Source organism: Limanda limanda, chromosome 1 (genome assembly GCF_963576545.1).
Source record: "Limanda limanda chromosome 1, fLimLim1.1, whole genome shotgun sequence".
NCBI lineage: Eukaryota > Metazoa > Chordata > Actinopteri > Pleuronectiformes > Pleuronectidae > Limanda > Limanda limanda.
Genome location: NC_083636.1, coordinates 27,992,497 through 28,008,869, shown reverse-complemented (window position 1 = coordinate 28,008,869; position 16,373 = coordinate 27,992,497). Strand labels below are relative to the sequence as shown.

General features: G+C 41.1%; 1 protein-coding gene across 2 annotated transcripts in view; it reads right to left on the bottom strand.

Annotated features, from left to right (window-relative positions):
• Window positions 1–4,215: 4,215 nt before the first annotated feature.
• The window catches only part of LOC132998650 (formin-binding protein 1), a 43,369-nt gene continuing 31,211 nt past the window's right edge, over window positions 4,216–16,373 (bottom strand). Inside the window, exons 11-18 of one of the 2 annotated variants that reach the window (XM_061068381.1) lie at window positions 15,035–15,049; window positions 14,697–14,732; window positions 12,011–12,120; window positions 11,784–11,916; window positions 11,198–11,319; window positions 10,905–11,065; window positions 9,177–9,335; window positions 4,216–7,359 (exon numbers count right to left, since the gene is read on the bottom strand). In XM_061068381.1, coding sequence (XP_060924364.1) covers window positions 7,352–7,359; window positions 9,177–9,335; window positions 10,905–11,065; window positions 11,198–11,319; window positions 11,784–11,916; window positions 12,011–12,120; window positions 14,697–14,732; window positions 15,035–15,049 — 744 coding nt within the window. In that variant the 3' untranslated portion in view covers window positions 4,216–7,351. Of the gene's footprint in view, window positions 7,360–8,450; window positions 9,336–10,904; window positions 11,066–11,197; window positions 11,320–11,783; window positions 11,917–12,010; window positions 12,121–14,696; window positions 14,733–15,034; window positions 15,050–16,373 lie in introns of those variants that run through there. The other variant, XM_061068389.1, reaches the window with a different exon arrangement.

The window sequence follows — 16,373 nt, the reverse complement described above, 5'->3', positions numbered from 1 at the left end:
CCATGAGGCCCTCAGGCTCTACTGGCTAACTTTTACAGTTTGAGTACATTTGTACAGTATCTGTCGATTTTATTCATACTTTTAGTGAAGTACTTCCTCTACTTATGTGTACTCACAGGAAGTTAAGATATAAATGACTACACTCACAAAGAAAGGTTTAAGTGTTTAAAAATAAATTACAAGTCTCTTAATCCACAACACCAAAGCAAGTTGCGTATAGGCGCTGAAACACGCACCCACACGTACAGGGCACGAGGTAAAGGCCTGGATGAGTTTGGCAGCAGCACCCACCAAAAGTTAATGACGGGACGAACTGGGCTGATCTCCAGAGGTGTGCTTTCCTCATCAGGCCGCAGGAACACAGCAGTAATGGAACAGGCTGGAAGCAGCAGGTGGAACACACTGTGACCACAGGCCAAAAAAAAACATTACAAAACCTTTCAAACAGGCCGCAGAATTTATTGATTTAGGGAAAAAACACGGCCACAGTAGCAGACAGTGTTTACTTCATTCTCTGCAGAAGATGATTTAACCATGAGAGTAAAAGCTGATGCAGATTTGACCTTTTGATAACTTTCAGAAAATTTTTAAATTGTGTCTTTTTTCAAAATTTAATCATGATCATTTCATGGACTTCTTGAATTGGCTGCTGGTTCACCGGAGATCTTTTTACTTTGGCTTTTTGTGAAGAGTCTTAAATCGTATCGTTAGACTCCAGTAAAGTGGTGTTAAAGTCACAGCTGAATCTCTGGATTTCCGAATGAAGTCAATGTAACTTTAGGCCACGTCATGAGGCAACAATGTAGTTCCCATCTGGGGAAGGCAGAGGACTCATGCAGGCCGACATATCAGCTGTCCACAGTTACTTGATTTATTTAATCGGGGAGCAGAAAACAGGTAAATAAAATGTTACATCTCAAGAGCAGGGTCAAATCTATGAACGTGCATTTCTGCCATTAAAAGAAAAAAAAAGATAAACGCTCTTAAGTCATTATTTTAAAATACTAACTAGTTACTTTTATAGATTTAATCTTTATAATACATTTTAACAAAGTGGTAGAAATGAGCTTTCCTACAATCACAAGTCAAAATGATTCAGTTTTTCAACAAAATAAAACTGAGACATTGAGCAAAAACATGGACTGATTTGTAGAAACTGTGCAGAGACATATGAGCAACACTAAATCCTGTTGAAATGTTAATCTGATGACATTATTACCAATCATTCTAAGAACAAATATATCTGCACTTAATTACACATCAACCTCCATCCAACAGCTGTGCAGAAGATTTGAATCCCAGTTCTTTCTGTGTGGAGTTTGCACATTCGCCACGTGTGTCTGCTTGGGTTTTCTCCAGCTTCCTCCCACACTCCAAAGACATGCAGATCAGGGCTAGGTTAATCAAAGACTTTAAATTGACTCTATAGGTTTGAACGCAAGTGTGAATGTATGACTCTGTGTGTGAAGTACTGTGATGTACCTGTCCAGGGTGTACCCTCACCTTTCACCCAATGTCAGCTGGGATCCAGTTTTACCCTAAAGGATTTGGAATATAGATATTTTATGGATAAAAACATTCGGATAGATCATCTGGGACCATGAAGGTGAATAAGTTTTGCGCTCATCTGTCCAGTCGTTGCTGGGACAGATTAGTGTGGTGGAAACGATCAGACATTACCGTCCCTAACATGGCAGATTGGCTAAAAAGAGAACTGCTCTTATCTTTAGTTTTTCTGACATGGAGATGGAACATCAGTCACAACCATCTGGCTCCTGTCACACTTACTGCAGGTGAACTGAGTTCAGTGTCTTCCTCCTTTACACTGTCAGCAAGTTGTTCAGACGTTTGAAACCTCCATGTTCACACGACCTGATGCCTGCAGTCTGCCCTCCAGCACCCAGAGAATCATACAATAACTGAGCTGCTGTTAGAGTCACAGGAGCTAATGAGACTTACTTAATGAGAAGCTTTTAGAGAAGAAGGCTTATAAGTGTTCTGATGAACTAAAGTCATTTGAATTTGCTGCCATGGCAGAGGGTCATTAGTTTGGTTTATGAAACAAACTTTGAACATTAGAATAGTTAACCCCATGGACCTTCTGTAACCAGGTAAAGATCTCATGGAGTTTAAAATCTCACAAGACAGATGTGGCCAAGAAGGCAGTAGAACAGACACAATACAAACACACAAATACAGCTGTCATACAAAACATACACAACACACATGCAATCTTCCGAGCATAATTAACGTGCTACGGATCATCAAAACGTGAAATATTATCACGTTGTAATGAGAGAACTTTCCAGTCATCTTATCAGCAGGCCTCTAGTGGAGGTACACCCCCCTTACATGCACTGTGGTTGTCTCAAAACACTATGGTAACTTTTTTTTTACACATGTATGTAAGCAGGTAAAGATGAAACAACTCAAAGAGAGTTTTGTATATGAAAACCAGCCAATGTGTGAAGTCTGCGGAGACACAGAGATGACAAGTTAGCATCAACCAACGTACAGAGTGTAGATTTCCAGCGGCTTTAGTAGAACACAAAGCACTTGGGCCTACAGACAGAAGGAGGATTTGTCTAAGGCTGCTTTGATTCAGTCTCTACAGTGAGGGGGGGAAGCGGTGGCCTCTCATAGAAGTGGCTTGTTGCTTTGGGATGAAATGTTCACATAGGGATAACAAGTCAGTTGTACCTTGTGATGCTGTGCTTTCATCTTATTTTTGAATCTAGTTTACATGCTTGTTGCAGTCTTATCTTTCAATTCTCTATCCCTCTGATGGATCACCACTTGTCTCTTTTGGCATTTCAGAGATGATTTACAGTAATGTCTGCATTTTGCCTCTGCTTTATTTTAACATGTGATATTTCCGTTATTCCAGGCTAACTCTCGTAAATTATATAAATTGATGGGTTGTCCCTGTCAACCTATAACAAAGTTCAGACTCGTGTTTGAAAGGGGAAGTCCACTTGCTCCACAGGTTTCACACACAGGGTTTTAGTGAGCAGAGGCCAATCAGGCTGTTCAAAGTGTGTTTGTTTGAAGGGACTGATCACAGCTGCAGTTATGTGGAAATAAGATATATCTGAGGTCCAGATCAATACATGTGACTGCTGAAGCGACTGAAGGTCAAATGTACTCAAGCTACTTTAACTTTATTTTTTAACTATCTTATTCTAAGATTTAGAATCTGATAGATTAGGTCAAATGACCAAAAGGAGAGAGTAAAATGTTAACATTTCTAAAGTATAGTTTCTGTTATTCAACACCCACCTGTGAAAGTTTTCTCATGTTCAAAAAGCACTGAACAGAAAAAGAAAAGAGAGGAACAGAGGGTTCTGTTGGAAACTCCTTTTCACAATTACCAGATTATGATGGAACATGCCTACCCCCTAGTGGCCAAAAGAAGGAACATCCAAAACTGGTTTGTCCACTGTTGAAGTTTCTGACTGATGATATTTTCAGAATAAAATCCAATTTCATGACTCACTAATGCACCCTCTTAGATTTGTGTTAAACAGAAAAAGACCATTTGTCCCATGTCAGATATTAATATTTTTTAATTAACCAGTGTTTAGTCTTGTCTTTTACATTTGTTGATGATTTGTCTTTGATCTTTTGTTTGCCCTCCAGCTTCCTTTGAACTGCTGGCTTGGGAGACAAAATAAGCATTTAGAAAATCAATAAGCAAGAGCTTGTTGATAAAATTATCAATCAAACAAGTTCGTTAGAATTTTGAAAAAGTGAAGATTTCCTGATATCCTCTTTATGTCTGTTTATATTCTAAATGATTTGTCTTTGAGTTTTGGATCATTGATCAGTCTCGAAATAAATTTAGAGACATCATCTTGGGCTGTCAAAAACTAAAATGTTACTTTATTGACTAAATAACTTCATATATTGATACAAATAAATGACATGACCAAGATTCTAACCATAGAAATAATGTAATTTGCAGTTTAGTTATGACACGAGGAGGTGGTTCTATTGTGGCGAGCATAACATCCACTTAATTAAGTATTATGATTTGAAGTCATAAATCATAACCAGCATTACTGCTGTAAACATATGTAGTGAGTTCTCATAAACAGAGTAGTTATATTGGATAATTAGAGCTGTTGTTATTGATGATTGACACTGTGGGCGTTTTCATGTGGCTCATGATTGAGTCTGACTCACCAAAGGAAAAAGAAAAGTCCCAACTCCTCATTTACTTTCCAGGCATATTTAATTGGCACAGTAAACACAATACAAAGTATTCAGTGCTCCAAAACACAAGCATGGGCTACCAAATGGAACACAAACGAAAAAGTGCAAAACACACCATTTGGTAGACCTCACAAAGGAAAAAGAAGTCTTACTTTGCAAAGCAGAAGTCATGGCAAGACTCTCCAATAGTTAAAATAGATGTTTGTCCTTTTTAAACTTTATTTATATATTCATATATACTCTCTCTAATTCCATCACGCCATTTCCTCTGTACAGGCGGTTATTCAGGGGCGTCAACTGAAAGGTTTGTGGTGGTCTTGTCGTAGAGCAAAGGCAGACATTATAAAACTATTGCTGCCGTTGAAGTGGTGGTCTTTACCTTTTCAGGTTTATATTGTCATGTTTCACTCAGAAAAATTATACAAAGCAAGTGTTTGATATCTTGACGTTATTGAGACGGGTGGCGAAAAAAGCGAACATGGTATTTTAAATTTTCAAGCTTCAGCAGGGCTTTGATCTTTCCTTCCATCAAGAGTCCAAACTGTCTGTGTCCATCACTCGTCGATGTCGGGAAGTGTTCATAATATTCTGCATCGGATGAATATTCAGCAAATGGCTTCATCCAAATAAGAAGAAAAAAAAGCAACGCAATTCTTACGTTATATTTGCAATTAAAGGGATTTTAGTCCCGTTCAGGCAGAGAGAAAAAAAAAGCTACAACAATAATTTCCAGCTTAAAATAAAACCAGGAAAGCAGAATCTCAACTCAAGATCATTAAAATTATAAAACAGAAATCTTAAAAATCAGATACATTATGTGCCGTTGAGCAGGAAGGGGGGTTGGAGGGGTGGGCATAATTCCTCGTGATTGTTTAAAAAAAAAAAAAAGTCTTGAAATTTGCCCCCGAGACTTTTGAGATAAATCACATCTTGATCCTTTCGCCACATCACAGGAAACATCTGCATCATTCTCTCTCGCAGTGGTCGAACATAAAAACGGGTGCAAAGCCCCAAAACAGGTGATTTCTGTCACACTTCAGTCACAAGTTCACAGGAAGATGAATCACAGTATATTTTCATATACAGTAGAATAGGCAGTAGGCGGGCCATCCTAAAAACACATCAGGTGTCAATCACAACTTCTTCTTTTTCTTTTTTTGGGTTGACTGCTGCTTGGACCAAGCACAAGGTGATCAACTGTAAACTAACAACTTGCGTTAGACACTCCGATCGAAAACATACAATACAAACATTGCTAACATACATACTGGACTGCAAAACAAATGCACAAGACTTTCATGAACTATCTATGCATAAGATCATTCAGAAAAAGAAAAACAACTCAGGTCCTTGTTGCAGTTTTGAGATTTAACTGTGGACGAGGGGATCACTCACTCGCTGTTAGAAAACAAACAAACAGGGGAAACATGCTTTCTGAACCGACAACAGAAAAGACATTTTAAAAAACCACAGGCACTGAACCCAAACAGTAGCATCCAGGTTATTCAAACAGTACGACCAGGCAATGAGGGTTAACTGAACAGAAAGGCTGGAGGGAGAGGGAGGGGGGGGGCGCATAAGCTTGACCAAACACGCCCAGCACCAACTCCTCCGGGCCACCAGCAGAGGGGGGCGAGGAGGACGACAGGGCAAGCATGCAGCACACCACAACGCCCCTGAGCTGTTGCAAATTAAAAAAAAAGAAAGAGGGTGAGGGGCAGGGGAGGAATGGGGCTGAAAGCAGCCAAGTGTAAGCCTGAGCCGCCTGGGGAGGGAGGAGGGGCCGTGGAAGTGATTAGGGTGGTGTGGTCAGAGAGAAGAACAAGCACCAGTGACAAGACAGGAAGACCGGTGGATGATGAGAGTGATGGTGAATGACCACATCATCCATCACTTCGGTTTTTTCTCCAGCTGGTCCTTGGAATGAGGGAGTGGAGTAAACTGGACATTTACGACACACAACACCTTACCGGGGAATTTTAACCATTGAACTTACAAAAACGTTTTAGAAATGATCACCTTAAATGTAATCTTAAGGGGCAACTGCGACAGTCCACAAAGTGTCCCGTTAAAGTTGGAGCTGGAGGATATGGACGAAAATCTCCTACAAACTGAAGCACAAATTAAGAGAAGGACAACGAGCTGCTTCACAGTTCAGAGCTGGACTCATTGAGCGACATGTGAAATGTTACCAGACTCCAGATTTTATTGGTGAAAAAAAGCACTTTTAGTTGCTGTTGCCCCATAAGATTACATTGTAGCCACTGATGTCACAGCTGCTGGTGCAGGCAACGTTTTTGTAAGTGTCATATATATATATATATGGGGCCTAGGTTGAAAAATACTGGAACTGCAATTCCGTTAAAAATAACATCCAGGTCACTCAAACAAACCAGAAGCACATGACACAGAAAGCAATGATCAGCGCCTTCACTTCCTGTTCTTTCAGGAGGGGGAAACCTGCAAATGTGGAGTTTAGTGACTTTAGTGGAGAGAAGCAGGCGTCAAGAGGAAGTGAATGAGATTTTTTCCGGCCTCTCAAGAAGTTGGATGATCCTTGGATGATTCTCTATGAGGTCAATGAGTGCGTGAGTGAGGAGTTCATGACCCCCACACACACACTACTGGATGAGGGGTGTCATGGGTTCTCCCGCTGGTTTTTTGTCCAAAGGCTCCTGGTGGTCTCCATCTTCTCTCTGACCACACCCTCTGCCATGTGTGTAACGGGGGAAAGGTAAGGAAAAAGAGGAGTGACGCTCAGTCTGAGGAAGCCAAAAGCCAAATTCCATGACTGCGCGTGGTGCAAGCGGAGTTAGTTACATTAAGAAGCGAAGCTTTGCTGAAAGCAACACAAAGAAGATGTGTACTGTGGTCTGTGACTTCTGAATGGGTGTTAAAAGGTTATGAGCTCTTAAATTTAGATGAAATTCTCTTATCCTTGCTTCACATTGCAGAGTTTAGCAGAGGAAGCGCAACAGAGCTGATAAAGTTAATTTTTTGTAACAGTTTGGAAATTGAGATGTGATATTATGGGTCGTCTCTTTAGACTCAGGTCGTCTTTCACTCAGAGCGTGTGAGGAACGTGGTGGTGTCTCCGAGGCGTGCTTGCCCTGCCATTCCTCAGCCAGCCCCACTTTTAGGAATCTGCAATAATAAAAAAATAAAAAATACAAACAGACAAAAAAAAATGACAAAAAGCAAAGTTAGATAGCTTGTAAAAACGGATGAGTCAAAGACAGCAACCCAATAATTCTGACATGGGAAGGAGGAAGAGAGATGACAGTGCAAACAACTTTTTAACTGATAATAAAGAATGTGTCAAAGACCTCCTTTAACCCAAAGAGGTTTATCTAAGAGCCTTTCAGCTTGTTCCACTTAAGTTTTCATCTGGCGCCAACACATCTTAGAGTGTAGCCTCTTGACTTCATAACATGCTGAGAACGATGAGGAAAACTCCCACCAACACTGCCACATGCACCACATTTCAAATGATCTACAATTAAAACTACAGGCTGTGAGAAATGTTGTATTTATGTCACTGATGTAAAATTAAACCCTGAACCTCATACTGGGCCTGTCGAGTTGAAGAGGCTGAAGTGTGACAGGACGTTAAACGAAGGCTTGTGCATTGTGCGATGAAGAGATGATTTCTGAGTGTTGTAAAGGACGGATTGTCTCGCTGGCCCAGTTCACACCTGGTATTTACATCCCTCCTGAGAGATCCCATTACAAATGGTCAACGCTAAGTTTGTCTCTTCACATCAGGTATTACAATGCGTCCTGTATGTGTCTTCTGTGACCACTCGTGATCGTTTCTCACAATATATATATATATATATATATATATATATTTATATATATTATAGAGAGAGAGAGATCAAATAAAAGGCCTGAACTTAGCTCTGACCACCACAGGATATAACGGCTTTATATTAGGGAGGGGGGGTTAATAAAAACCATGATACCAGGTCTGAACGGGATCGGTAGCAGTAACGACAGAGGCTACACACACACACCATGCTTTTCTATTGAGCTGCCACTCAGAGACACGTGCAAGAAAAAACCACAGAGCTTTAAAAGTCACGACCAGCTCAGTATCTCAGCACAGTCTCACCATAGAGCTTAGTACAGCTAATGCTCAGTCCTTTAATACCTTTTACCACTGGCCTGTGAAAAAGGACCAGAACAGCCCAACGCCCTGATTATCAAAAAGTGGGTTCAATCAGAAGGGAAAAAACACTTAGAGAAAATAGTTACTAATTAAATCGTTGATTTCATAAAATAAACCCGAAGCAGCAGAGAATACTTGCTTTATCAACTTCTTAATGTCGGTACAGCACTATGATCAATCACAGCATGCAACACTTGAAGGGGGCTTTTTTCTCTTTTTTTCCTCTTTAGCCTACAAAAATATGTTTTCATATGTTACAGCAGATTTAAATTACATTTGTACGATTGCACATGGAGCATGCGTTTTCCTTTACAGTAACTCTGCTCTGTGATGCCACTGCAGCGTCACTACAGATGGTGCACACGCTCACTCACTCATTTTAGGCTCAAACATTTGTCACAAGTCGTGGATCCGACTCTTGACTAAAAGCAGAACATGGTGATCAGACATTTTACATCTTAACAAGAACAGAAAAAAATCAAGTATAGTTTTCTATAATGTACACAGGATTTGTCCCACAATGCTGAGCTCAACATCCTCTGGGCTCAGCTGTTATTCAGCATCATTAAGTTTTGTTCAGAGCTCAGTGACACTCGCTGGCACAATCTGCCACAACTGTCCCAACTGTCATGAGGCACAATGGACAAATGTCCCACAGAGTGTGTGGGTGTGAGGTGAGAGGTGAGGGAGGGTATTCTCTTACGTGAGCTACCAGTAACCATCTTTAAACCTGCTGACTTACAGGAACATTACCACATTGACTTGCTGAGTTATATGTATGTCATAGCACCTTTGGCATTTGTTTCCAAAAAGACCTCGACGTAGGATGAGGGGACGTATCCCTCCTCGTCCTCGTTCCTGCGCACTCGCGTCCAGCCGTCTCCTTTGTCTTCCTCTATGACATACAACAGCTCGCCCTCGGTCACGGCGATGGTGCCCTCATTGTGACCTGCAAACATGGACGAAAAAAGAATAGAAAAGAGGCGTAAGAGGATATGAACTACCTTTGACTAACTTCACTCAGATTAGATTTGTATTTGTAAGTCACAAGACAAAACGGGCCATGATGCTGCTTAGAAAATGGCATCAGCCGACAGAGTAACGTTGCTAACTTGCACATAAACCACCGTAGTTGGGAGTTGAATGAGGCTTAACGTCAACCTGCAAAACTCTTCTGTGCAGTTGATTTTCTTCTTCACTTCATATTTCCATGTGTGTTATTAAAAGGTAAAGCAGCTGCCACAGACTGTCTGCAGGTGGAAGCTTCCTCATTCAATCTCCAAACAAAATTGGCAATAAGCATTTGTAGATGATTTTATTTATTAGTAACTACAGGAGTTTATTGTTCACATCAAATATGAAATTCATAAATATGACCACTGGGTTAGACACCCTCCACAGGGATCCTACGATAAATCTGGTCTCTAAAAACTAACTTCAAAATGACGTCAAATGAGACAAGAAAGACACACAACCCTAAGTAAACTCCTCAAATTCAATCAAGCTGCCCCAAATTTTCTAAACTTGGCATTGCACTTATCCCTGCTGGGCCTCCTCTCTTATTTAATGCTGATTTGTAGAGTTAGGGTTATCAGTGATTATCACTGCACTAATTTGTGCTTAACTTGATACAAACTGATACAGAATATGAAATTATTTCACAATCTTCATTGAGAAGATTCGAGCACTAAAAGTGTGCTTCCCTGTTGTCCATTGTTAGAGCATGATGACATTTAATATTAAGTTATCGCAAAATAACTATGACCCCTCTCTCTCTGATTTACACCCAGCACTATATTTGTCAACCTTTGAGATTCAAATGCGAAAATGAGTAACACTGAAACGATAATGTATCCACTCTCCTCCTTCACATATTTCTTCAGGGAGGTCACACCCCTACGCTTACTCATTCGAAAGAAATCAAATCACATTCCTCTATCTGTAGAAGTCAGGGCCCAGTTCAATCTGTTTCCTAAAACAACAGAGTTGTATTCATCCCTGCAAAACGTTTATTTGAACGTAAACTGTCATTTAACCTCCTGTTGTGATACACAACTGTAGCAGATATGGAAGCTGAAAAGCTCATTCTTGGTGTTCTTGTTGAAAAAATCTCAGAGGTAGATGAAATGTGTGTTTGATACTTAAAAATACACCTGATGTAACAGTATCTACACATCTAGGATGCAATATCTTGACATATTTAAGACTGTTTTTATGACCTGAAATTCTGTTGATTGATTTTTTTTTAGTTTTTATGACCTCATGGAAAACCTGTGACTGGGCAACAGCTCTGACACGCCCACTTAACGAGAGAAAACATACCCGGAAGCTGTTGCAAACTGTTTCAAGCAAAATGTTGAAAGATGTTCAATTTGTAAACTGTGCTAAAATGGTGCAAAAAGTAGAACTAGAATGATGCCACCAGCCGCTTGACCAACAGAGAGTATGCGTGTGGCAACAAACCAACAAGTTTCATGTCTTTTGGGGGTTTACGTGTTCTTATTTAAATATTAGTTACCTTCAAAGGGGTACAAGGCTTTACAGGTACCGATGGTGGGCAAGGTGTCCTCGTCGTCAAACTCATCGTCGAACTCCGGCGTGCTGGTGGTGGGGACGGGGTGGGTGCTGACTTTCACCTGAGTCTCTGAATTCTGCTCCTCCGTGTAGCTGCCGTCCGGGCTGCTCAAGGGCCAACACACACAGTAAATAAACTGTGAAAACATACATAGTTTCCTTTCGAACAAATAAGGGGAGCAACAGCCCCGGGGCGCGTGGGACCCGTGTGGTTTGGTTTGTCATAGTATACCATACCTCTCTCTGTCCTGCGCACAGTTGTTGCTCACTGCCGTGTTGTTTGGCGTCTCGAAGAACCCACTTCTCCGGTGTGTGTCGCTCTTGGATGGCATCCTCTCCTCCACCTCTGCTAACCAGCCCTGAAACACACGCAAGGATTATGTGTGTGTGTTGGCTGCAGCTGAGCTGGGTTTCTTTTTCCTGCATGACATCTTTAAAATCATACCAAGCGTAATGGTTTTCTGTTTATCGGTGGATCCGATTTTGGATTCTATTTTGGCAATACAATTCAGAGGGAGAACACCCCTCTCTCTCTTGCACTCCACCTCGTTTACCATTGATTTACAGGGTTAAACCAGGCCGATGTTTCTTCGCCTCCTCGCGGACCATACAGTCGGTCCGCTCCTCCAGCTGCATCACATCTTCTCCTAATATGGACGAGCACCAGTCTTCTTTGGAACTACACCAGCGGTGTGTGTGTGTGTGTGTGTGTGTTAAGAGCTCCTCCATTATTTACTGTCTCAGATAAACTAAACAAGATCACTTTGCCAACACTAACATTCACACAGAAACGAGAGCTGCGACTGGCACCAATTGGACTTACCTCGAACTTCTGCAATTCAGCCTGGAGCTTCTCGATGTTTTGGCCTATTTCTGATAGTCGGGGGTCCACGCTGGCAGGGTCTCCCATCTGAGGGTTCTTCACGTACACGTCTTTCATCTTAGTAAGAGCGTCCCTGCGAGAGCAAATTGCTACACTCAGTATTTGTAGCACAAATATTACATTGTCATATACGGAGGGGGAAATGGTGTGAAGCTTTAGGAGCATACCTCTGGTCCATATCTTTCTGAATGTCTTTATTTAACTCATCAATCTTTCCCTGGAGCTTCTTCCTTCTCTGTTCTGGTGGCAGGTGGCTGAAGTCTTCTGGTCCAGAACCCTAAGAGAGGGGGGGAAGAGGGAGGAAGGAGAACCGAAAAAGGAGAAAAAGAAACTGTAAGATAAGGAAAAAAGAGCTTTAATGACCCATGATTTGCTGTTTTGACAGGGATCTTTACTAAATAAGGTGCAGTATCTCCCTTTGCCTTAAACCTCGGGGATAAATGGATGACAGCTCCACAAATGGAGCTCATGTTATGGTCTGAGCACGAAATTCAACCTGAAGGAGATACTGCAGCTGCTCTCTACCACACACTCACTGAGAGCTGGGATGTTTGTCTGCATATAGACGCGAGGCCTTTCACCTATTCAGCCGCCACACCTAAACTATGAACGCATCGCAAATGGAATATGATATTTAATGCATCTTATGCTCTTAAAGACTTTTAGTGTGAGCTGGCTAATGCGTCTGAAGCTGCCTGACAGAACTGTGTGTTCTGAAACCGGAGGCCGGGTGGGTGGGAGCTTATTTTTTTGGGCTTCCTAATGGGTCACATCTCCAGATGAGGAGGATTCCGAGCTGTAACACTTAACTGGTGAGTCATGCTGCACAAAACTCCGAGACAGATTGCTATGATGCTTGGTGGGAGGAGGCGGTAATGGATCAGGGAACAACCCATTACATTTTGCTGCTGATCAGGGAGCTTTCTTTCACATTACGTTATTCAACATATATATCAGGCATGTTAAGGGTATTGATATGTTTGAGTTTGTTCAATTTGGTGCAGATCCAAATAAGAATCTGGATCTATTGAGTCTCAACAAGAAAAGAGGGTGAGGATCAAGTCATTGGTTTGACAGATGCAATTCTGTTAAACTTCCCCACCTCAGATTAATAACCATCCAACAAGTGAGGTGAGAGTTGAGGGGGCGGTGACTGGGGACAACTCTTTACTGTCACAAGGACAGAAAAGTTTGATCAGAATTTTAAAATGTCTATAGGTAAATATATACGTAAATAGGATTAACTCTAACCATGATATTGTTAGAATAAAATACTTTTTCATGCTATGTGAACTGTTCATCTAAGTACATTTATAGATTTTCTTAATAATAAACACAATGACACTCCAGACTCTTTCAATACATCTTTTAGTGTAATAAAATAGAAGTGTGTCCTGTGAGGACTGAATAGATCAAGGCCTGCGATTGGATCTCGTCGAGATGGGTCACAGCGGCACCACAGGTTACAACTGCTGGAGCTACAGACCTCAAGGTCAGGATTCACTGCACATGAGCCAGGTCAAAGGTCACAGCAGCTAGGTTACCACAATGATCTTACCCTTTCTCCCTGCATCAGCACGTAACACTTACCGGGCATGCAACATAACAGACATCTGTTCATCATCATGCAGGTACATGCTCCGTTCTCAAGTCTCAAGTTACACTACAGACGTCACGTGTTAGTGATTGCATTCTTTGTTTCCCAGGACAAACAACAAAGGTTAATCTCAACTCTACATGATCAAAGCTAAAACTATTAACTGGCGTGATATGACTGTTGTTTGATTCATTTAGGATGGATAATTCACAAATGTATTGTTTTGTATGGAAACATTCACACTAAATATAGGGATATTGAAACTACACAAATACTAAACAGGTCTGATTTTCAGTTCATTTTGGTGGAATGCCCTTTTCCACGTTCTTGCTGAGATCCGCTCTGGTGTGTGGAAAGCTAGATCCAGCGGGCAGTTAGCTTAGCTTAGCATTAACACTGGAATCTGGGTAATAACCAGTTGAATTGTTTCTTTAACCAGGAGCAGAGACTTCTTGTAGCGCTGCCTGAATGTTTAATTATAACTTTTTTATACCATATAAAGTAGACAAATTGTATCCCACATTGCATTGTGGGATACAATTAGTGACCATCAAATGTACATATAGTACAACTGATGGTCAAGGTATACCGTCATGCATTGGGTTGGAGGGGGGTGCAGATATCATACAGTACAGAGAGTGCTTTATGATGTGAAAGAAAACTAGTGCCATGTGGGAAAATGTTGATGTTTGTGCCGCATGATGACGTGCGATGAGAAAATGACTTAGCTACGTCTGAATTCTCTGATGCTGTCATGTATCGTCCTCTACGTGAAACCTACGAGAACCTTACACTTGACACATGAGTTTGATGTTTGTACCAATTAATCAAGCAAGACATGATATGTTGATTAATGGGCTTTTGAGGTGATGGGAGTTGTATTCCCTACAGACAGAATAATCACTTAAACAAGTTGACATCGACTCTAAGGCAACTGTTTCCTTGATGTGGCTTCATATTTATTGCACAAACATGAGAGTGTAAGGAATCTTCAAACTCATTTCCCAAAATGTCACATAGTTCAATATTTTAAGTGTACTGGTCTGAAACTTAAAAGAGAATCAGGCTTTGATTGGTTTTACAGAACAGCATTCTACTCAAGGACACTTGGCATGCAGTGTAAGGACAAAAGTGAGCGACCACTACGTCAGATCAGATTAGTATTTGTTACACAAACACACAATTTGTCGAGACAGTGGGGACTACCAGACCAGGCTACAAGACGGACAGGTAAGACATAGAGTAAATCTGATCACCTCAATGAGATTCCGGACGTGGGAATTGAGTGTGATCTGCACCACAGAGACCACAGACACAGTTTTTGGCAGAGACATGACGAGAACACGACCACAACATAAAAAAACAAACAACAAAACAATGACATGTAAATGAGACAACGATATGAGTCGGGGGTCCATCGTTGAGTCACAGCAAAAAAAAAAAAAAAAAAAAATGTAATACCATTATCTCAAATCCAAAAAGAGCAAAACAAAAAGCAGTAAGGGCGTTGTTAACAATGTGTTACTGGGAGGACGTGACATGCGTGCTGTGGTCATGCCGCTAAGGTCGTGTGGTTATATACGGTCATGCTTACCAGCTTGAGAGAAAGCTTCATGTGTGTGGGAGGGGGGGGGGGGGGCAGAGGAGATAGAAATGGCGAGGAGCGAGGAGAGAGAAAGAGACAACAGACAAAAGTCAACATCAGGAGAAACTCACGAGCATTTCTCTCATATTCCTTTAAATGAAAAAAAAGTAAACAGGTATTTTATAATGATGCTTTGCTTTGCCAAACTTCACCGTTTAACAGAAAAGAGGGTACGGCAACTTTTAATCTAGAGCCCCCGCTCTTTTCTGATGAGGTGAAGTTTAACGTTTCTAACATGATGGATTAATGAAAAAATTAGAAATGAGTTGGTAAGAAAGGACCAACCTAGAGCACAAGCATGAAATGAAAGTATGAAAGGAAGGACAGATGAAAATAAACATGGAGGTGGAAGTAGAAGGATATTGACTGCGACAGGGATGGATATTTGCATCCTTTACTTCCTGATCCTGCCATGCTGCCACTACTATGTAAGTGACAGCAGATGGCGCCAAAAGCATGCGTCACCAAAGCAGATCCATTTGTTGACATGGAGGCAGGTAGACTGTGCACAGACAAGCTGGAGACACGCTGCTTGTTATGACTGCAAATCATATCCAGGTTTAAAATACACTTCAGATGAAAGCAGCTGAATGACTGCGGAAAACAAATGAGAGCAACCGTGAACTAAAAGACGAACCAAAGGAACAAAAGAAATGATGGGTGTGTAATTTTGATCGTCATGGTTGAGAGATTCCAGAGAGGATGCAGGTTATGTTTTGAGCACATAGACCAGAGAGGAGAGCAGGTTAACGACCACTGGCTGCTAGAGCTGCAGCAGATGACTTGTAATCCTGTTAGAGGCTCACAAGCTGGTGCACTGAGGAGCTCCACTCGCTTTAGTCCACTAATCAAATCATCCACCTGGAGGGGCCCGTTCTCACTACGACGCCTTGTGATCCTCCAACTCGCCTCCCTACTGATATAACACACGTCTCACATTGCCTGAAAAATTCTGAGTTTCTTGTTAAAGTAAATTTTTTAGCCATAAAAGAAAGAGGAATGAAAGAAAAAGGTAGAAATGATTTCTTCCTATTGTCATTTCCTCCTACACATAAACCCAAGAATCAATATAAATGAATGAATATGGATTCAAAATTGACTAGTTTCATGTTTTTCTTTTAATACGATGTTAGACCACTTTTAATAACTTTTTTACTGCATTTGTCAGGTCTGGAAATGTAAAGGGTCATGTTGCCTTCAATCTTTTGTATGATGATCTCTAATGTCTCCCATCTACCAGCAGCAGCATTTCTTTTATGATCTAGTTTGGTATTCCTTTATCCGTCCA